The sequence below is a fragment of the Diceros bicornis genome, chromosome 4 (genome assembly GCF_020826845.1).
Source record: "Diceros bicornis minor isolate mBicDic1 chromosome 4, mDicBic1.mat.cur, whole genome shotgun sequence".
In the NCBI taxonomy this organism is placed as follows: domain Eukaryota; kingdom Metazoa; phylum Chordata; class Mammalia; order Perissodactyla; family Rhinocerotidae; genus Diceros; species Diceros bicornis.
Window position 1 is genome coordinate 94,921,790 of NC_080743.1, and position 23,322 is coordinate 94,945,111.

At 36.5% G+C, this 23,322-nt stretch overlaps 1 protein-coding gene across 1 annotated transcript in view; it reads right to left on the reverse strand.

Annotated features, from left to right (window-relative positions):
* MROH9 (maestro heat like repeat family member 9) overlaps positions 1 to 23,322 on the reverse strand; it is an 85,783-nt gene that overhangs the window by 51,817 nt on the left and 10,644 nt on the right. The window contains exons 3-5 of the mRNA XM_058536979.1: positions 20,652 to 20,731; positions 1,438 to 1,573; positions 767 to 853 (exon numbers count right to left, since the gene is read on the reverse strand). Coding sequence (XP_058392962.1) covers positions 767 to 853; positions 1,438 to 1,573; positions 20,652 to 20,731 — 303 coding nt within the window. The remainder of the gene's footprint in view (positions 1 to 766; positions 854 to 1,437; positions 1,574 to 20,651; positions 20,732 to 23,322) is intronic.

Consider the following 23,322-nt stretch of genomic DNA (forward strand, 5'->3'; position numbering starts at 1 on the left):
CTCGAATTAGGCAAAAATTAGCTCAATATATTTTATTTTCCCTCATTTTCCTTCTTGTCTTCATAGATACCAATTCTGCTTCTTTACTTGAATGTATTTTATGATTTGCACAACCCATGGATGCTCCTGGTAGAGTAAGTCAACCTAGTTTCCCAGTATTTCCAGGCAGCTGCCCCCCGATGCCACCAATTTTAGGAATGCAAAATTGAAGACCATAAGATGTCCAGAGCAGTCTTCTATCTCTGGCTGAGACATTAAAAACACAATGAAGTCTTGGATATGAAAAGTGAGGTTTTGGACCAGTTGTTAGGCCTTCCTTTGATATCATGGTATCCATGAAGATAGGATGCTCACAGGATTCCCTAGCCCCAGAGTTGTTAGGGAAGAACATGCATATAGACACTATTAAAGTATGGTTCATTGTTACATGGACTTGAATGTGCTTCAGGCCAATCATCCTATTCTCTACTGCCCCATGTTGTGTCACTCTTGTGTTGCCACATAACAGTTGGCTTCTCAAGTGTCTGTTGATGCCATCCTCCCAAAACTGAATTCTTAAAATTGCATCTCTGTAATTCAAATACTAAAGGGAAGTGACCTCATTTGGGGGGATAATCACACATACTGGGAGGTAAAGAAAAATTTTCAGTTGCCAAATACTTGAAGGAGATGTAGGTAGGGCAAATGGTAAATAATAAGTGAAATATAGTGTGTTCTTTAGATTTATGACAAGAAAATAAAGCTGCATATTTTCCTTTTACTTTACCTTCAAGATTTGTAGCTTGTAGAGGTCTTTAGACACTAAAATCAGAAGAGTGTCCTCAAATATGTTTAAAATATTTTGGTATAAATTCTGAAAAACAAAAATGTTTCACAACTAGCCAGCCAGGCAGCCTTAGATAAAATTTTACCCAATGTCTATAGTTTTGCATCGTGGGGTCCTGAGTTCTCCCCATAAACTGAAGGTAAGAAAGGACAGAGGTAGCTATGGATATGAGACCACGCCCAATACCATATGCCGTGAATTACTTCTATGCCTTATAGGGTCAGTGCTCTGTGTAGCTCTGCTGAGGAAATGGAGACAACAGAAGTTGCTACTCTTCCTAAAGGACTCTTCCTACGTCTACCTTTCTTGGCTCACATTTCCTTAACTGCAGCACTTGCTGGTAAACTCCATGTCCCTGCTAAACCAATTAACCAAAAACTTATTTACCTATTTGTTCCTACAAATCCTATACAATCCATTACATCCCATGAGTTATAGAATTCACAGGAGTCCAGGGGTATAGATTAGTGCTGGAATATAGTATTTATCTATTATATCTAAAAAGAGTGAAGCAGAAAAAAACAAAGACTATGACCTATGGAGAGAGATTCTGCAGGAGTGCTGTGGTGCCTAACGGTGTCTCATCATGGTTAAAAGAAGCAAAATCTTACCTCCAGGTCATCTTTGTCGTCTTCATTGTCCCTCATTTCTTTCACTTTGTCAATACTTGGCATAGCAAATACCATTTTAAAGGATAACTCTATTATCTTCAATTGAGACTCAAATTGCAGTAAGGGATCCACAAAGCTGACAAGAAAAAGATGTAATTACTAAGTTGAGAGAACAAATGCAATGTAACTTTAGTGGCTTTTTCTTAGTGATAAGAGAGAGTGTACCAGAAAATGAGGCCCAGCTTTTGGCTATATACAACACATGGGTTTTAAATATTCTTGTAGAAATGACAATGTTACTTTAAATACAAAGGAATGAATTTCTTTGTAAAAATCATCTGTAATCAGTTATTTAGAAATAAGAATGTATTTCTCCACAGACATGATAATGTCAAGAGTGGTTACATTCCCACTCACGCCCACAAAGCCATGCTGAAGCTTTAGGCAGTTGAAATACATTACTGCCACATTTTCTCTAACCCATGCTACTGTATTTCTCACATTTTAATATTTCTGATATTGGAATGTATCTTCTAATTGATGGCAAAAGAAGCCTGCCCATCAGCAGCTGGAAAGATAAGTTGTGACACAGTTGTTATTCCTTGGTATGTGTGATCTGGATAACAGTTCTTCTTGATTTTTTTGAGGTGAAAATAATTTTTTATTTTTTGAAAAGACAGTGATATAGATGGTAAGGTAGGAAATCTTGTGATGGACTCAGAATCTCTTTGCTCTATTGGATAAGAAAATCTAAATATCTGAGATCCACTGTTTGAAATGGAATCTCTTGGAATATATTAGGTAATTTTCAAATCTTGGGAAGATTTATTTGAATTATTCATGGGTTCTGAATAGCTATCTATCAAAAGCTTCCAGTAGAATTTTCAGTGGAAGGTATTTAACTTCTAGGGATATACGATTTGATTTAGGGAAATGCAAAATTAAGATTTTGATGAAATAGAAACTAGTGTCTTTCAAGGTACTTGGAAATCATATTGCAGTCCTAAAAATGCTAAAATGGTCCAGGTCATAAACAAGGATTAGGAAAGTAGCATGATAGTCTGATGCCATGCATAACTGCTGAGGGACAAAGGATCTTCAAATTTTAAATGTGATGAAGGCTACAAGTCAGACATTGGCAATACTAAAGAAAAAGTCACATGCAAATCTATGGGTCAACATGAGCAACTGTCAGCAAGTATATAATTTTTTTGTCTACATGTAATTTGTTTTCAAAAGAACAGTTATCAGTGGCCGGCCCGGTGGCATGGTGGTTAAGTGTGCGCGCTCTGCTGTGGTGGCCTGAGGGTACGTAGGTTCAGATCCCGGGCGCGCACGAACGCACCGCTTGTCAAGCCATGCTGTGGTGGCATCCCATACCAAGTGGAGGAAGATGGGCACGGATGCTAGCCCAGGGCCGGTCTTCCTCAGCAAAAAGAGGAGGATTGGCAGATGTTAGCTCAGGGCTGATCTTCCTCACAAAAAAAAAAAAAAGAACAGTTATAAAATTACTAATGTGTTTTACAACAAGCGATATCTTAGAATTAAGAATCGCAGTATAAATGCTTTCCTATATTCCAGGATGTATGACCAGATGGTATAGAAAGGAACTTAAGAAAAAAGAATAGGCATTCATCAGTAAATGACTAGATGAGTTTGCTTTTGATACATTTTTGAGCTGAATGTTTGCTGCAAAGATTGGAGTGAAGTAAGAAGTTGAGGTAGACTAATATACTAAAAAAATTACTTGGAAATGTTTTATTTTTTCCTATTATGAAGTAATAAGACTTATAGAAGATAACTAAGGAAAAGAATACATATTTTTGGAAGTATAATTTCAAGAATCACAATTGAATAAAAGAAAGTTTCCTAATAAAAGCATGGGGAAATTATATTAAACATAGAAATAAATCAGAAGGGCCATATTAATATCACACAAAGTTTAATTCAAATGAGAGAGTATTAAGAGAGATATATACAATTATTACAAAACAATGAGACATAGTTAATAATAAAGTAATAATATGAAATCCTCCAAACCACATAGACACAAAATTGAAAAATTATTAAAAATAATTATTAAAAGATATAAATTATTAAAATTATTAAAAATACAAGGAGAAATAGAAATTATTAAATAAAATTATTAAAGATAAAATGAGAAATAGAAACACAGTTATAAGAAAAGATTAAACATTCAATTATCAGCATATGGTGGGTAAAAATAAGAATTCTGCAAAAGAAAGGATCTTTAATTTAACTAATAAGGAGATACAAATAAGTCGTATTAAATGAGATAACAAAGATTATCTTTTTAGATAATCATGGAATCCTGACAAATATTTATCATATACTCAGCCATAGAAAGTTTCAAAATATAAAAGGATATATGTTTTATTTTCTAATGATAATGAGAAATCTATTTTAAAAATTAGGAAATTCACAGTACTTAAAAATACTTGAGGGTCTTGTCAGCAACATGGCATAGTGAGCTGTTCCTTTTGTCTCTTCCCCTCTGAATTACAACTAAATGGACATTCATTGACCAATGGAGGATACCCACACAGCACAACAGGATGCCTGAGAGACCCATGCAGCTATACATCTGAAGGTAGACGGACTGGGTCTCTGGGAAGCAGTGGAGACAGTTGAATGCTCCCCTACCCCTCCCTGGCCACAGTGAGCCAGGTCACAGGTCCTCTCACAGTGGCCGGCGCTACTCTGAGAGGAGGCAGGGATAGCCCAGACTATGGACAAATGCTATGGTGGCTGATGGGAGTGCACACCGTGCTGTGGTGGCCCCACCAGTGGGGATGCACCCCGGTGCAACTGTAAGAGGAGCTGGCAGCACTCCTTCACATGTGCATGAACACTATCCCAGCCTGCGGGAGCACCATAGTGCTGCCATGGCCCCAGTGAGTGGCCCTGGCTCAGATCTCATGAAGAAGCCCTGCCCACTGAGCACAGAGGCCGGCATGACTGTAAGCAGAGGGAGCGATAGCCTGGTGCACATGCGAATGCTATCCCGTCCTGCAAAAGCACCTACCATAGCTGCACAACTTCCAACAGACGAGGTGGGATCAGAAACACAGCTCCTGCTTTCCCCAAGTGGTAGCAGGTGGAATCTGCAACCTGGTATTGCCACAAATGAACTGGCAAAGGAATAGTTCATTAAACACCATGAAAAACTATATAGTAACAATTCAGAGCAGAAGGAAAATGACAAGTCTCCAGAAACCAACCCTGAAGTCACAGAAATTTACAATCTAAATGACAGAGAATTCAAAATAGTTGTCATAAAAAAACTCAATGAGTTACAAGAACTCAGAAAGACAGTTCAGAGAGCTTGGGAATAAAATTAATGAGCAGAAGGAATACTTCACCAAAGAGATTGAAACTATTATAAAAACCAAACAAAAATCCTGGATATGAAGAATACAATTAATAAGATAAAAAATAATCTAGAATCCTTAAAAAATAGAGCTGACTTTATGGAGGACAGAATTAGTGAAATAACTAATTCAATTAGGAAAAGCAACATAAGGATTATAGATATTCCAGAGGAAGAAGTGGGGGAGAAAGGAGCAGAGAGTTTATTCAAAGAAATAATAGCTGAGAACTTCCCAAAGCTGGGAAGGAATGGGACTTACAAATACATGAAGCCAATAGAACTAATTACATCAATGCAAAAAGACCTTCTCTGTGGCATATAACAGTAAGACTAGCAAAAGTCAATGATAAAGAAAAAATATTAAGGCAGAAAGGCAGAAGAAAATAATCTACAAAGGAACCCCTATCAGACTTTCAGTGGATTTCTTGGCAGAAACCTTACAGGCTAGGAGAGAATGGAATGATATATTCAAAATACTGAAAGACAAAAACTTTCAGCCAAGAATACTCTATCCAACAAAACTATCCTTCCTATACGATGGAGTAATAAAAGCTTTCCCAGATACACAAAAGCTGAGGGAGTTCATTGCCACTAGACCTCTCTTACAAGAAATGATAAAGGAAGCTCTCATACCTGAAACAAAAAGGCAAAAGTCTACAAAGCTTTGAGCAAGGAAATAAACAGACAGATGAAATCAGAAAACTGCAGTTCTCTATCAGAACATGTTAGCAAACACTTTATAATTACATGAAAGATAAAGGGAAGGAAAGCATCAAAAATAACTATAAACACTTCAATTTGGTCACATGGTGGAGTGAGCTGTTTTCAATAGAACAGTTTTGTTCTGTTGTTCACAACACAAAAAAGAATAATTTGTGGCAAAAATAACTCTGAAGGGGAAGAGGAAAGGGATGGAACCTGCTTAGGCTAATGGAGATAAGAGACTATCAGAAAATTGACTATCTCATCTAAGAGATATTTTATACAAACCTCATGGGAACCACTAAACAAAAAATCAGAGCAGAGCCACAATTCACAAATAAAGAGAAACCTAAGAAAACCACCAGAGAAAACCACCAAACTGAAATGGCAGTTAGAAATACAATGGAAGAGAAACAATGGAAATATAGAACAACCAGAAAACAAGAGATAAAATGGCAGTATTAAGCCCTTATATATCAATAATCACTCTAAATGTAAATGGATTGAATTCTCCAATCAAAAGATACAGAGTAGCTGGATGAATTAAAAAATATGACCCAACAATATGCTGCCTCCAGGAAACATATCTCTGCTCTAAAGGCAAACATAGGCTCAGAGTAAAGGGATGGAAGACAATACTCCAAGCAATTGGCAAGCAAAAGAATGCAGGTGTTGCCATACTTATATCAGACAAAGGAGACTTCAAGTTAAAAAAAATAATAAGAGACAAAGAGGGGCAGTATATAATGATAAAGGGACTTTCCACCAAGAGGAAATAACACATATAAATAAGATGCACCTAACACAGGAGTACCAAAGTATACAAAGCAACTATTGACACACCTAAAGGGAGAAATTAACAGCAACACAATAATAGTAGGGAACCTCAACACCGCACTTACATCAATGGATAGATCATCCAGACAGAAAGTCAACAAGGAAATAGTGGATTTAAATGAAATGCTTAATCAGATGGACTTAATAGATATATATATAGAACATTCCATCCCCAAACAGAGCACACGTTCTTCTCAGGTGCACACGGAACATTCTCAAAGATAGAACACATGTTGGGAAACAAGGCAAGTCTCAATAAATTTAAGAAGATTGAAATCATATCAAGCATCTTTTCCAAGCACAATGCTATGAAACTAGAAGTCAACTACAAGAAAAAAGATTGGAAAGTCACTAATAGGCAGAGACTAAACAACATGCTATTGAACAACTGTTGGATCAATGAAGAAATCAAAGGAGAAATTAAAAAATACTTGGAGACAAATCAAAATGAAAATACAGCATATCAACTCTTATGGGATGCAGCAAAAGTGGTTATAAGAGGGAAATTCATAGCAATACAGGCCCACCTCAACAAACAAGAAAAATCTCAAATAAGTAATCTTAAACTACACCTAACAGAACTAGAAAAAGAAGAACAAACAAAACCCAAAGTCAGCAGAAGAAGGGAAATAATAAAATTAGAGCAGAAATAAACAAAATAGAGTCTAAAAAAATAGAAAAGATCAATGAAACTAAGAGCTGTTTCTTTCAGAAGATAAACAAAACTGACAAACCCTTAGCCAGACTTAGTAAGAAAAAAGACACAAGGCTCAAATAAATAAAATTAGAAATTAAAGAGGAGAAATTACAATGGATACCACAGAAATACAAAGGAGTATAAGAGAATACTATGAAAAACTATACGCCAACCAATTGGATAACCTAGAAGCAATGGATAAATTCTTAGACTCATACAACCTCCCAAAACTGAATCAAGAAGAAACAGAGCATCTGAATAGACCAATCAGAAGTAAAGAAATTGAAATAGTAATCAAAAACTTCCCAAAAAACAAAAGTCCAGGACCAGATGGTCCTCTGAAGAATTCTACCAAATATTCAAAAAAGATTTAATACCTATCCTTCTCAAACTACTCCAAAAAATTGAAGAAGATGGAATGCTTCCTAACTCATTCTATGAGGCCACCATTACCTTAATACCAAAACCAGGCAAGGACAACACAAAGAAGGAAGATCACAGGCCAATATTGCTGATTATGTGCAAAAATCCCCAACAAAATATTGGCAAACCGAATACAGCCATACATTAAAAGGATCATATACAATGATAAAGTGAGATTTATACCAGGAATGCAGGTATGGTTCAGCATCCACAAATCAATCAATGTGATACACCACATTAACAAAATGAGGAATAAAAATCACATGATCATCTCAATAGATACAGAGAAAGCATTTGACAAGATCCAACATCCATTTATGATAAAAACTGTCTATACAATTGGTATAGAAAGAAAGTAGCTCAACAAAATAAAGGCCATATATGACAAACTCACAGCTAACATCATACTTAATGGTGAAAAACTAAAAGGCCTCCCTTTGAGAAGAGGAACAAGACAAAGGTGCCCACTCTCGCCACTCCTATTCAACAGAGTACTGGAGGTTTTGGCCAGAGCAATTAAACAAGAAAAAGAAATAAAAGGTATCCAAATTGGAAAGGAAGAAGTGAAACTCTCACTGTTAGCAGATGACTTGATTTTATATACAGAAAACCCTAAAGAATCCATTATAAAACTTGGAGAAATAATCAAAAACTAGAGCAAAGTTGCAGGGTACAAAATCAACTTACAGAAATCAGTTGCATTTCTATATACTAAAAACGAGCTAACAGAAAGAGAACTCAAGAAGACAATTCCATTTACAATTGCAACAAAAAGAAAAAAAATATCTAGGAATAAATTTAACTGAGGAGGTGAAAGACCTATACAATGAAAACTATAAGACATTATTGAAAGTAGTTGAAGAAGACATAAAGAAATGGAAAGATATTCCACGCTCATGGATTGGACGAATAAACATGGTTAAAATGTCCATATTACTTGAAGCAATCTACAGACTCATTGCAATCCCAGTCAGAATCCCAACAACATTCTTCACGGAAATAGAACAAAGAATCCTAAAATTTCAGGAACAACAAAAGATCCTGAATGGCCATAGCAATCCTGAGAAAAAAGAACAAAGCTGGAGGCATCACAATCCTGGCTTCAAAATATACTATGAAGCTATAGTAATCAAAAAGCATGGTACTGTCAAAAAAACAGACACACAGATCAATGGAACAGAATTGAAAGCCCAGAAATAAAACCACCCATCTATAGACAGTTAATCTTCAACAAAGGAGCCAAGAACATACAATGGAGAAAGGAAAATCTCTTCAATAAATGGTGCTGGGAAAACTGGACAGTTACATGCAAAAGAACGAAAGTAGACCATTATCTTAGACCATACACAAAAATTAACTCAAAAGGGATTAAAGACTTGAATGTAAGACCTGAAACTATAAAACTCCTAGAAGAAAATAAGGCAGTACACTCATTGACATCGGTCTTAGCAACATCTTTTCTAATACCATGTCTATTCAGGCAAGACAAAAGAAACAAAAGAAAAAATAAACAAATAGGACTATATCAGACTAAAAAGCTTCTGCAAGGCAAAAGGAACCATGAACAAAACTAAAAGACAACCCACCAACTGGGAGAAAATATTTGCAAATCATATATCTGACAAGGGGGGGTTAATTTCCAAAATACATAAAGAATTCACACAACTCAAGAACAAAAAAACAACCAACCCAATCAAAAAATGGGCAGAGGATATGAACAGATAGTTTTGCAAAGAAGATATACAGTTGGCCAAGAGGCAAATGAAAAGATGTCCAGCCTTACTAATTATTAGGGGAAGGCAAATCAAAACTACAATGAGATATTACGTTACACCTGTCAGAATGGCTATAATTACCAAGACAAAAATAACAAATGTTGGAGAGGATGTGGAGAAAAGAGAACACTCATACACTGCTGGTGGGAATGCAAACTTGTGCAGCCACTATGGAAAACAGTATGGAGATGTCCCAAAAAACTGAAAATAGAAATACCATATATGATCCAGCTATCCCACTACTTAGTATTTACCCAAAGAACTTGAAATCAACAGTTCAAAGAGATTTATGCACCCCTATGTTCATTGCAGCATTATTCACAATAGCCAAGTTGTGGAAGCAACCCAAGTGCCTTTCAAATGATGAATAGATAAAGATGATGTGGTATAGATATACAGTGGAATATTACTCAGCCATGAAAAAGATACAGTCTTCCCATTTGCAACAACATGGATGGACCTTGAAGGTATGATGTTAAGAGAAATAAGCCAGAAAGAGAAAGACAAACACTGCGTGGTTTCACTCATATGTGGAAGATAAACAAACACATGGATAATGAGAAAAGATCAGTGGTTACCAGGGAAGGGGATTGGAAGGTGGGCAAAAGGGGTCAAGGGGCACATGTATATAGTGACGGATAAAAATTAGACTATTGGTGGTGAGTACGATGCAGTCTGTACAGAAACTGACAAATAATAATGTACACCTGAAATTACACAATGTTATAAACCATTATGATCTCAAAAAAATAATTGAAAAAAAACAATTGAATACTGTCAAGAGTTTTTCTCATTTAGAATGACAGAAAAATAACAAACTAAGCGTACAATTTAAGATTTTAAAAGGACTAAAATATAATCTAAGAAATAAGGGACATAAGCAAAATAAGTATATTATAAAATGGGGAGAACAGGAAGTAATGAGTATAATGATCCTCACTGGCAAATTTAAATAAAGATTTAAAAAAGAGGAAAAAGAGGAAGCAGAAACTAAATAATAGTCAAGAAAGACTACATTAGTTGTAAAAAGAAGTAAGCTATTATGTGGGTCTAATAGAAACAAGTAAGATTGATTTATATTACTAAATTATACAGGTATATATGAAGATATAGCATGCATGAATCTTTCAGTACTAAATAATACTTGGGCAAAACATGAAAAGCAAAATCTATGATAAATATAAAAAAATTAAAGAATAACTGTTACATAGGAGATTTTTTGTTTGTTTATTGCAGTAACATTGGTTTATAACATTGTATAAATTTCAGGTGTACATCATTTTACTTCTATTTCTGCATAGATTACATCATGTTCTCATGTTCACCACCCAAATATTAATTACAATCTATCACCACACACACGTGCCTCATTATCCCTTTCACCCTCCTCCCTCCCCCTTTCCCCTCTGGTAACCACCAATCTAATCTCTGTCTCTATGTGTTTGTTTGTTGTTGTTATTATCTACTACTTAATGAGTGAGATCATACGGTATTTGACTTTCTCCCTCTGACTTATTTCACTTTGCAATTAACACATTTACATAGACCAAAAAAATTAAATTAAAATACAGAATAGGGTATCCTAATCTAGGGACTACCTTTCCATGAACCTTATGAAATTATATCCAAGTTTTGTTTATTTGTATCTATGTGTATTTTTGGGGGAATGAGTCCAAAATTTTCATCAGATTCCTAAAGGAATATTAAACTAGATTAAGAAGCACTGATATTGAGAACTTGAACACCAGGCACTAGGTGTTTTACTTTCTCTGCATTATCATCCCAATATATCTTCACAGAAACACTAGGAGTAAATACTATTGTTACCCTCATTTTCAGATAAGGAATCTGAGGCTTAGAGAAATTAACTTCATCAAAATCAAAATCTCTGAATGGTGGCGCTGATATCAGAAGCTTCGTCTGTCTGACTCCAAAGTCTTCATGCTTAACCACTATTTCTCCTTGTTTAGTATTATTTTGTAACTTCTAGTTAATTCAACTGGGGAAGATACATACACACACGCACACACACACCCCCCAAAACAAAACAATAAATGAGTTTATAAGTCCAGAAAAATCACCCATAAGTGGAAATCAAGGATCTGGTTCAAATTGAGTTATAATAAAAGAAAATCTCAAAAATATTAACTAATTTCACTTATGAGTATAAATTTTAACTAAATTTTTAGAACAATATTAAAACAATAATAAAAGAATAATATAATACCACCAATTGTGGTTTATCATCTGAATATAAAGACGGTCCAATATCCTAAAAACTATTAATCAATACATACCTATTAATAGATTAAATAATAAAATGTCCTTTAATCAATCCTGAAAAAGTATTTAATAAATCTTAATATTATTTTCTAAGAAAAGAACTATAAAATAGTTCATTGGAAGGTTTCATTTAAACCAAGAACCAACATTTTGCTAATTGAGAAGTAGTATAAGTGTTGTTATTAAAAATAGGAAAAACATGAGTTCGATTTCCTATTTTAAAATGTTGTGTTAGAGTTTCTTGTATTTCTAAAAAGGCATGATCTAACAAAAAATGTTCAGTAAGCTCATTCAAATACAGAATAAACATCCCCCCAAAAATACCATTTGCACCCCAGTATGTGGATAATTGCTTTCTAAACAATAAAACAAAGAAACCAAAATACAATATATCAAAGAAATTGATCTAGGAATGTGCAGAACCTATATTAAAAATGCTTCAAGGAGTGACGTCAACATCATGGCGGAGTGAGCTTTCCCGTGAACTCTTCCCCCGACAAGATACAACAAAAGCAACAGTCACAGACCAACAACGGTATCCCAGACAGTGAAAACCTAGAGCAGAGGGATCCACACTGCCGCACATCTGAGAGCGGAACGTGCTGGGCCCCCGGAGGAAGTGGGGAGAGGTAAGGAGAACTCCGCTCCCACCCCATCAGATCAGCGATCCCGGTCCATGCGGCTCCCAGAGAGGGGGGAGGGGCGGCCCTCGGCGGGGAAACCGTGGCTTTTCGGACTCTCTCAGCCAGTGGGAAACTCCCGCACAGAGGGCTCAGAGGAGCCACAGGGCTACCATCAACAGCTGAGCACCCCAGAGAGCGGATAAAGAGGGGCAAACGAGAAGCCTCCCACGTCAGGGACCCAGGGGGCAAAAGAGAGAGCTCCCCCCTCCCCGCAACCTGGACTCTGCAGCTCAACCGACCAGACCTAGCGATCCGAGGCAGACCTGATCAAACAACTGGACCCGTGGATCGCAGCGGGGAAAAAAAAACAAAACAAAACTGCGGATCGCAGCAGAAAAACCGGGGCAGAGCACAGGGGGCTTAGACTACACAGCCCTTTACCACCAGACAGTGGCGGCAGGTGGAAATTGCAACCAGAGACTTCCAGGATGAGGAAAAACAAAACCAACACAGGAACCACAATGCAAAAATATATGAAATCACCAGACCAGAAACAAAATGACAAGCACCCAGAAATCAACCCCGAAGACACAGAAATCCATAAACTAAATGACAGAGATTTCAAAATAGCTATCATAAAAACACTCAACGAAATACGAGACAACACAGACAAACAATTAAATGAGATTAGGAGTTTCTTCACAAAAGAGATTGAAATCATAAAGAAAAACCAATCAGTGCTGATGGAGATGAAGAACACAATGGAGGAGATAAAGGAGAATCTGGAATCTTTAAAGAACAGAGCTGACAATATGGAGGAAAGAATTAGTACTTTAGAGGATAGGAATACAGATATACTCCAGATGGAAGAGGAGAGAGAACTAAGACTAAAAAGAAATGAAGAAAGACTCCGAGAAATATCTGACTCTATTAGAAAATGTAACATAAGAATTATAGGTATTCCTGAGGGAGAGGAGAGGGAAAGAGGAACAGAGAGCCTATTCAAGGAAATAAAAAAAATTTCCCAAATCTGGGGAAGGAGCAGGAAATACCAGTAAGCGAAGCCAATAGGACACCTATATATATTAACAGACAGAGGACTTCACCACGACACCTAGTGGTAAGGCTAGCCAGGGTCAACGACAAAGAAACAATATTAAGGGCAGCTAGGCAAAAACAAAAAATAACGTACAAAGGAACTCCCATCAGGCTCTCAGCGGATTTCTCAACAGAAACTTTTCAGGCTAGAAGAGACTGGAATAATATATTCAAAATACTGAAAGACAAAAACTTTCAGCCAAGAATACTCTATCCAGCAAAAATATCCTTCAAATATGATGGAGAAATAGTAACTCTCCCAGATAAACAAAAGCTAAGGGTGTTCATGGCCACGAGACCCCCACTACAAGAAATACTCAAGAAGGCCCTCAGGCCTGAAAAAAAGAAGAGAAAGGGAACACAGAGCTTGGAGGAAGGAGAAAAGTAGGTAGACAAAATCAGAAAAATAGTAGATCTTTACCGGAATAGGTTAGCAACCACTTAAATACTAAACTCAAAGATCAAAGGAAGAAATTCACCAAAAATAAATTTAACCTCATCACTGTAAACACACAGCCACAACACAAGATAGAATAAGGTATAACAAGAACAACTTAGAAGGGGAAGAGGAAAGTGACTGAATTGACTTAGTATAAGGAAATAGGAGGCTATCAGATAATGGACTATCTCATACACAAGATTGTTTGCCCAAACCTCAAGGTAACCACTAAACAAATAATCAAAGCAAAACCACATATGATAAACAGAGAGAAAACTAGAAGAATCATAAGACAGAACAACCAAACTGAATTGGCAGTCCAAAACAAATGGGACAAGAAACAAAGGAAATGCAAAAGAACCAGAAAATAAGTGACAAAACAGCAAAATTAAGCCCTCATATATCAATAATTACCTTAAATGTAAATGGATTGAACTCTCCAATCAAAAGATACAGAGTGGCAGGATGGATTAAAAAGCAAGACCCAACAATATGCTGCCTTCAGGAAACACATCTTAGCACTAAAGACAAGCACAGGCTCAGAGTGAAAGGATGGAAGACAATACTCCAAGCTAATGGCAAACAAAAGAAAGCAGGTGTTGCCATACTCATATCAGACAAAGTAGACTTCAAAATAAAACAGGTTAAGAAAGACAAAGAAGGGAAATATATAATGATAAAAGGGACACTCCATCAAGAAGACATATCACTTATAAATATATATGCACCCAACATAGGAGCACCAACGTACATAAAGCAACTATTAACAAACCTAAAAGGAGAAATCAACAACAACACAATAATAGTAGGGGATCTTAACACCCCACTTACAGCAATGGATAGATCATCCAGACAAAAAGTTAATAAAGAAATATTAGACTTAAATGAAAAACTGGACGAGATGGACCTAGTAGACATATACAGAGCACTCCATCCAAAAACAGCTGGCTACACATTCTTCTCAAGCACACATGGAACATTCTCTAGGATAGACCATATGTTGGGAAACAAAGCAAGCCTCAATAAATTTAAGAAGATTGAAATCATAACAAGCATCTTTTCAGACCATAAGGCTATGAAACTGGAAATGAACCAGGAAAAAAAAACTGGGAAAGTGACAAAAATGTGGAGATTAAACAACATGCTACTGAACAACCAATGGATCATTGATGAAATTAAAGGAGAAATCAAGAACTATCTGGAAACAAACGAAAATGATAACATGCCATATCAAACCATATGGGATGCAGCAAAAGCGGTCCTGAGAGGGAAACTCATAGCGATACAAGCCCACCTTAACAAACAAGAAAAAGCCCTAATAGGCAACCTTAAATTACACCTAACAGAACTAGAAAAAGAAGAACAAACAAAGCCCAAAGCCAGCAGAAGGAAAGAAATCATAAAAATCAGAGCAGAAATAAATGATATTGAGACCAAAAAAACAGTAGAAAGGATTAATGAAACAAAGAGTTCGTTCTTCGAGAAGATAAACAAAATCGACAAACCCTTAGCCAGGCTTACTAAGAAAAAAAGAGAAAAGGCTCAAGTAAATAAAATTAGAAATGAAAGAGGAGAAATTACAATGGATACCATGGAAATACAGAGGATTATAAGAGAATACTATGAGAAATTATATGCCAACAAATTGGACAATCTAGAAGAAATGGATAAATTCTTAGACTTATACAACCTCCCAAAATTGAACCAAGAAGAAATGGAGAATCTGAATAGACCAATCACAAGTAAAGAGATTGAAATAGTAATCAAAAACCTCCCAAAAAATAAAAGTCCAGGACCAGATGGCTTCTCCAGTGAATTTTACCAAACATTCAAAGAAGATTTAATACCCATGCTTCTCAAACTATTCCAAAAAATAGAGGAAGATGGAACACTTCCTAAATCATTCTATGAGGCCAACATCACCCTGATACCAAAACCAGACAAAGACAATACAAAGAAAGAAAATTACAGGCCAATATCGCTGATGAACATTGATGCAAAAATCCTCAACAAAATATTGGCAAACTGAATACAACAATATATTAAAAAGATCATACACCATGATCAAGTGGGATTTATACCAGAGACGCAGGGATGGTTCAACATCCGCAAATCAATCAACGTGATACATCACATCAACAAAACAAAGAATAAAAACCACATGATCATCTCAATAGACGCAGAGAAGGCATTTGACAAGATTCAACATCCATTTATGATAAAAACTCTCAATAAAATGGGAATAGAAGGAAAGTACCTCAACATAATAAAGGCCATATATGACAAACCCACAGCCAACATCATACTCAACGGGGAAAGACTGAAAGCCATTCCTCTGAGAACAGGAACGAGGCAGGGCTGCCCACTCTCACCACTCCTGTTCAACATAGTACTGGAGGTTTTGGCCAGAGCAATTAGGCAAGAAAAAGGAATAAAAGGAATCCAAATAGGTAACGAAGAAGTGAAACTCTCACTATTTGCAGATGACATGATTGTATATATAGAAAACCCTAAAGAATCTGTTGGAAAACTATTAGAAACAATCAACAACTACAGCAAAGTTGCAGGGTACAAAATCAATCTACAAAAATCAGTTGCATTTCTATATGCTAATAATGAACTAACAGAAAGAGAGCTCAAAAAGATAATACCATTTACAATTGCATCAAAAAGAATAAAATACCTAGGAATAAATCTTACCAAGGAGGTGAAGGACCTATACAATGAGAACTACAAGACATTATTGAAAGAAATCCATGATGACATAAAGAAATGGAAAGACATCCCATGCACGTGGATTGGAAGAATAAACATAGTTAAAATGTCTATATTACCTAAAGCAATCTACAGATTCAATGCAATCCCAATCCGAATCCCAATGAGATTCTTCACAGAAATAGAAAAAAGAATACTAAAATTTATATGGGGCAACAAAAGACCCCGAATAGCTAAAGAAATCCTAAAGAAAAAGAACAAAGCAGGAGGCATCACAATCCCTGACTTCAAAACATACTACAAAGCAATAGTAATCAAAACAGCATGGTACTGGTACAAAAACAGACACACAGATCAGTGGAACAGAATTGAAAGCCCAGAAATAAAACCACACATATACGGACAGCTAATTTTCGACAAAGGTGCTAAGAACATGCAATGGAGAAAGGAAAGTCTCTTCAATAAATGGTGTTGGGAAAACTGGACAGCCACATGCAAAAGAATGAAAGTGGACCATGTGCTATCGCCATTCACAAAAATTAACTCAAAATGGATCAAAGACCTGAAGGTGAGACCTGAAACTATAAAACTCATAGAAGAAAATATAGGCAACACACTATTTGACATTGGTTTTAAAGGAATCTTTTCGGATGACATGCCTATCCAGACTAGGGAAACTAAAGAAAAAATAAACAAGTGGGACTTTATCAGATTAAAGAGCTTTTATAAGACAAATGAAACCAGAATCAGGATGAACAGACAACCAACCAGCTGGGAGAGAATATTTGCAAAACATACATCTGACAAGGGGTTGATCTCCATAATATATAAAGAACTCACACAATTGAACAACAAAAAAACAAACAACCCGATCAAAAAATGGGCAGAGGAAATGAACAGACACTTCTCCAAGGAAGATATACAGATGGCCAATAGGCACATGAAAAGATGCTCAACATCACTAATCATCAGGGAAATGCAAATCAAAACAACACTAAGATACCACCTCACGCCTGTTAGAATGGCTATAATCACCAAGACAAAAAACAACAAATGTTGGAGAGGATGTAGAGAAACAGGAACCCTCATACACAGCTGGTGGGAATGCAAATTGGTGCAGCCTCTATGGAAAACGGTATGGAGATTCCTCAAAGAATTAAAAATAGAGATGCCCTATGATCCAGCCATCCCACTACTGGGAATCTATCCAACGCACCTGAAATCAACAATCCAAAGAGGCTTATGCACCACCCCTATGTTCATTGCAGCATTATTCATCATAGCCAAGAAGTGGAAACAACCTAAGTGTCCCTCGACAGACGATTGGATTAAGAAAATGTGGTATATATATATACAATGGAATACTACTCAGCCATAAAAAAAGACAAAATCGTCCCATTTGCAACAACATGGATGGGCCTGGAGTGTATTATGTTAAGTGAAATAAGCCAGAAAGAGAAAGACAAACACTGTATGATCTCACTCATATGTGGAATATAAACCAACACATGGACAGAGAAAACTGGACTGTGGTTACCAGGGGCAGTGGGGGTAGGGGGTGGGCACAAGGGGTGAAGGGAGTCATATATATGGTGATGGACAAAGAAAAATGTACAACCCAAAATTTCACAATGTTAGAAACCATTAAAACATCAATAAAAAAAATGCTTCAAAATTTCAGGAGAGATATAAAACAGAACTTGAATAATTAGAATGATATTTATAAATAGGAAGATAATTTATAAATGTCAATTATTCTTAAATTATTTTACAAACTCTAAAGTTGCGATTAAAATTTCAGAACATTTTTGTCAGAAGTTGATAAACTATACCTACATTTTATTTGGAAAAATAAATTAGAAGGAATATCATAGGCTACTTTTTGAAAAAGATCAATAAAATGAGGAAGATCTAGCTCAATCAGGTATTAGAATCTATTACAAAACAACACTAAATCAAAATAGTGTAGTGGTGGCACCACAATAAAGCTCTAAACAATGGAATAGAATAGAAATTCTGGAAAATACCCTAATATGAGAATAACAAATAGATGGATAAATACTATATCTTCCTTTCCAGGCCAAATGTGGCACTAATTTATTGTGGCAGTATTTCATGTTGGGTCAGAATGCAGTCTCAGACCCCTTTTTTTCCTTGAAAATTTTATTGAGATATTTGTAGATTCACATGCCGCTGTAAGAAATAATGCAGAGAGACCTCCTGTACACTTCATCCAGTTTCCCCCAATGGTGAAATTCTCCAGAAACTATAGTATATCACCACCAGGATATGGACAATGATTCAATCCACCAATTTTGTTCAGATTTCCCCAGTTTTACTTGTGCTCGTGTGTGTGTGTGTGTGTGTGTGTATTTAGTTCTGTACCATTTTATCACACACGGAGGCTCATATATCCACCACTACTGTCAAGATACTCATAGCCCAGAAACCTTTAAAAACATAACTATTCCATTATACAGACAGATACAAAAAACATTCAAAGAGTTAAATAAGCCTTTGGAAATGAAGCATTTTAAATAAGTATTATCTGTATCAGGGGTCAGCAAACATTTTCTGTGATGATCCAGTTAATAAATAAGGCTTTGCTGGCCAAATGATCTCTGTCTACTCAACTCCACCTTTGTAATGCTAATGCAGCCATAGACGATACATGAATGAACGGGTGTGGTTGGTTTCTAATGAGACTTTGTTTATGGATCCTAAAATTTGACTTGCATATAGCATTTACATGTTACGAAATATTCTTCTTTTGATTTTTTCCCCCAACTACTTAAAAATGTAAAAGACATTCATATCTCTTGGGATGTACAAAAATAGGCTGTAAAAACAGCAGGATTTAGCTCATGGACCATGGTTTGTTGACTTCTGGTCTATATAATGGAATTGTGAAGCATAAATTAAATTAATTCATAAGTAAAAATAACTATTATAGATTAAAGGGTAACAAAACTCAAGTAAGAAAAAACTAGGAGAAATTGAACATAATATTAAAGTGCAGTGTAGAATTAATTTTGTATCAGATATCATACAAAAAAGTAAAAGACAAAATATCTAGCTATGACTATAAAATCAATTCTAACAAGAAAAAAGATAATAAAAATTTAAAAACCATAAAATATCCTGTGATGCTTACTGAATATATACTTCCACTAAAATCCTAATAAACTGGCAAAGAACATGAGAAAATTCCCACGTGAGAAAATTTATAAACACAGGAACATATAGAAAATATTGAGTCTTGCTTGTAATGAAAGTAATACAAATTAAAATAACAATGAGGTATAATTTTGAACCTATTAAATCAGTAAAATAGCAAAAAGTATGTATGTATGTCTATCTTCTAGGTGACTAGGCTTTGAAGAAACTTTTAGTATTAGTGCAGTTCTTCTGGACAGCAAATTGACAGCATTTATTTAAAGCTCTGAAATGTTCATCCCATCTGCATTAGTTCAGGTTCAGGGGAAGCAGATGCCAAAATAGGATTAGAGGTGCAGGTGATTTCCACAAGGAGGAGAGAAAGAAAGAAGAAGGATTAAAGTAGGAAGAGTCTTGGACTGCAACAAGTTCCAAGAAAGTTTCGGCCAGGCTGATGGGGATTCCTCAAGCGAAAGTCACCCACTGGAGTTGTTTGCCCCACCAGCAGCCTGGGTCATCAGCGGGAGCAGCCTGTGGCATCGAGGCCTTAGCAATCATGCTCGTGGATCTGCAGGGGCAGCAGCTGGCGCTGTCGCCCAGTTAGGATACCCCGCATTTGCACAGTTTCCTACCGCCTAAATCAATAACCTCACTCTCAGAACGGTATTTCAAAGAAGTTTTTCAGAGAAGATATGCTCTTTTATAGACAAAGATGATTATCATAATATTGGTAACATATAATGTAGAAATTTTCAAAATTTAGGAATATTACACTGCCATTAAAATGAAAATATGATTATGTAGAAAAATAAAAACTTAAGACAATGCCAGAATGAAAAGAATTACAGAAAATTGAATGTGCAATCTGCTTATGATTCTACAATAATTAGATTATCTGCCTCTCCATGCAATACAGAAAGATTGGGAAAGAACATGAAAAAGAAAGAAATAATAGCTGCTGAGTTAGGATGGCAGAATTTGGAGTAATTTTTTATTTTCATAATTGCAATTTTTCTTTATTACATTTTAAAGACATTCAGTCAGTGAAATAACAGAGAATTACAGTTTCTTATACCTGGAGTTCACGGCCAGGATCATGGCTTGGTGAGTTAGGATGTCCGAGTATGCATCGTATAGGCTGGTAGCCACGTGCTCCTGTAAGTACCAAGAAAAAGAAAAGAATCAGTGATGACAGACTTGTGAGGTTTATGACATCATGTGTAGTTCTTCCTTTCACAGAGACTAAAGGGACCATATTGGACTGGAATATAAGCTCAAAAGTTCATAAAAGTGTTGAGACCAGACAAACTGTAATTTAAACCCACAATATTGAATGCTGGCCATTTACAGCTAACCACTGTGTTTATATAATTAGCCTGGCCAGACAAAATTGTGTTAGGAATGCTCTTTACCAGGTGCTCTTCTGTACACCACTGTAACTGTTAAGTGCAATCTACTCAATGTGGAGTCTACCTATAAAAATACCAGAAGGGTAAGTCAGGCCTTACTAAAGAATGTCTAAACTTACAGTGTAGAATGAGAACCACTTACAGGTCAATGCATAGCAGTCTAACGTAACTATTTAACCATATACATGATAATAAATGGAAACCATTAAGAATTTCCTATTCTTTATTCAAGAAACTGGATGGGGGCCGGCCTGGAGGCGTAGTGGTTAAGTTCAGCGCACTTCGCTTCGGTGGCCCAGGTTCACGTGTTCAGATCCCAGGCGTGGACCTACACTACTCATCAGCCATGCTGTGGTGGCGACTCACATACAAAATAGATAAAGACTGGTACAGATATTAGCTCAAGGCTAATCTTCCTTAAGCAAAAGAAAGAGGAAGATTTGCAACAGGTGATAGCTCAGGGCAAATCTTCCTCAGCAAAAAAAACCAAACAACAACAAAAAAGAAAGAAACTGGAGAGCTGGAGAAAGCCTAATAGAATAGCGTCTCTTTTCTTCTGTGCACCCCAGTCTTGTTCATGCAAGCCTCTGCTGCACTGTCACTTCTTGTATCAGGGCGATTAGTGCTGTTTATAGAAATTCTCAGTTTCTGCCTCTAAAATAGCTCAAAGTTCTCTTTTAGGTACTGCCGTATAATAACGATCTTTCTAAAGAGATTTATTCCCTCTAATGCATAGGCAAATGCCTGCCCTTGATTACTTATCACTCTAAAAAAAGCCCTCTTGTTTGGTCAGTGCTGCTTCTCTGACCCCAGAACTGAGTGCCCTGTGGGATCTGTGCTCTGCCTCTGTGGAATGTCAGAGCTATCTTAATGGATAGGTCTAGATGCCCGTCTATTACATCCCTATTATGGACTACATGTTTGTCTCCCTTCAAAATTCACATGTAGAAACCCTAATCCTCAATGTGATGGTATTAGGAGGTGGGGCCTTTGGAAGGTAATTAGGTTTAGATGAGGTCATGAGGGTGGGGCCCCCATGATGGAATTAGTACCTCCATAAGAAGAGACACAAGAGAGCTTGCTTTCAATCTCTCTCTCCACCATGTGAGGATTCAAGAAGAGGGCTGTATGAAAACCAGGAAGAGGAATCTTACCAGATACTGAGTCTGCCATACTCTGGTCTTCGACTTCTCAGCCTCCAGGATTATGAGAAATAAATTTCTGTTGTTTAGCCACCGAGTCTATGCCTGAACTGACTAAGGTAGTCAGATAAACTTCCTGACTGGGGATTTGAACTAAAAAATGGTGTTTCCCCACTAGGCATAAGCATCCTGCCATGACCTTCCTGGGAAACAGCACGTTAAACATTTTCTACACCCCGTCTCTGGGCTATGCTCAGATTGAGTGGTGCAGAGGACTTATTCTCCTTCCTCTAAAATATTTGTATTCATAGCTATCATTGATTCCTAACAACACCAAACATAATTTTACTTAATCTTGAGAGAATCATTCTTTGCTATGCTGCTTATTAGTATATCGCATGTTATCGTTACTTCTCTATGGCAGACAACTCTCACTATAACATGGAACTCAATGGTGATTTGTCTATTTTGAAATAAGACACTTTTGTCCTTGTCATTATTTTCAGTTTGTCCATAAATTCACTAGCCGTCATTTCTCTGGGCAGTGGCTGACTGCATGTTCTGTCTCTGTGTCAGGAATTTCTCTGGGACTACTGCCCTAATGGGAACTTCTCTCATAGACCAGGTGCTAACGGAGCTTGAGTCCTTGGAAATCAACTCGTAACACTGAAAATCTAAACCAGTGGTTCTCACCACTAACAGTACGTTAAGGGGCTGAAAAATATTGATTTTGATTCTTGGGCCACACCTCCAAAGATTTGGATTTAATCCATCTGTATTCAAGACCAGACATCAATATTAAAAAAAAAAAAGCCTTCCAGGTGATTCTGATGCACAGGTAGGATGGAGAAGCACTTTTTAAGTGATCTATTTTCGCTCAGTCCTGGAGCTTTCTTGCACAATAATAAGTTGCCATTTAGTTGATCTACAATAAAGTGGACCTCCGCTTCCATCTGTTAGCTAGCTTCTCTTTTCTTCATGGAGCCAAATTGTTACTACAACTCCATCACCACGTTGTTGTTCTGTCTGTATTATGTTAGCATCCATCTTTTGTTGATTCACTGATTTACAGCATGTCCTTTCCTTGTTATAAGAATGCTTTCACCTGTGCCATATTACTGCTAATGTGTATTTAATGCCAAAAGCCAATGCACACATTGATAAGCAGTAAGGATTGTCTAACATATATAAACAG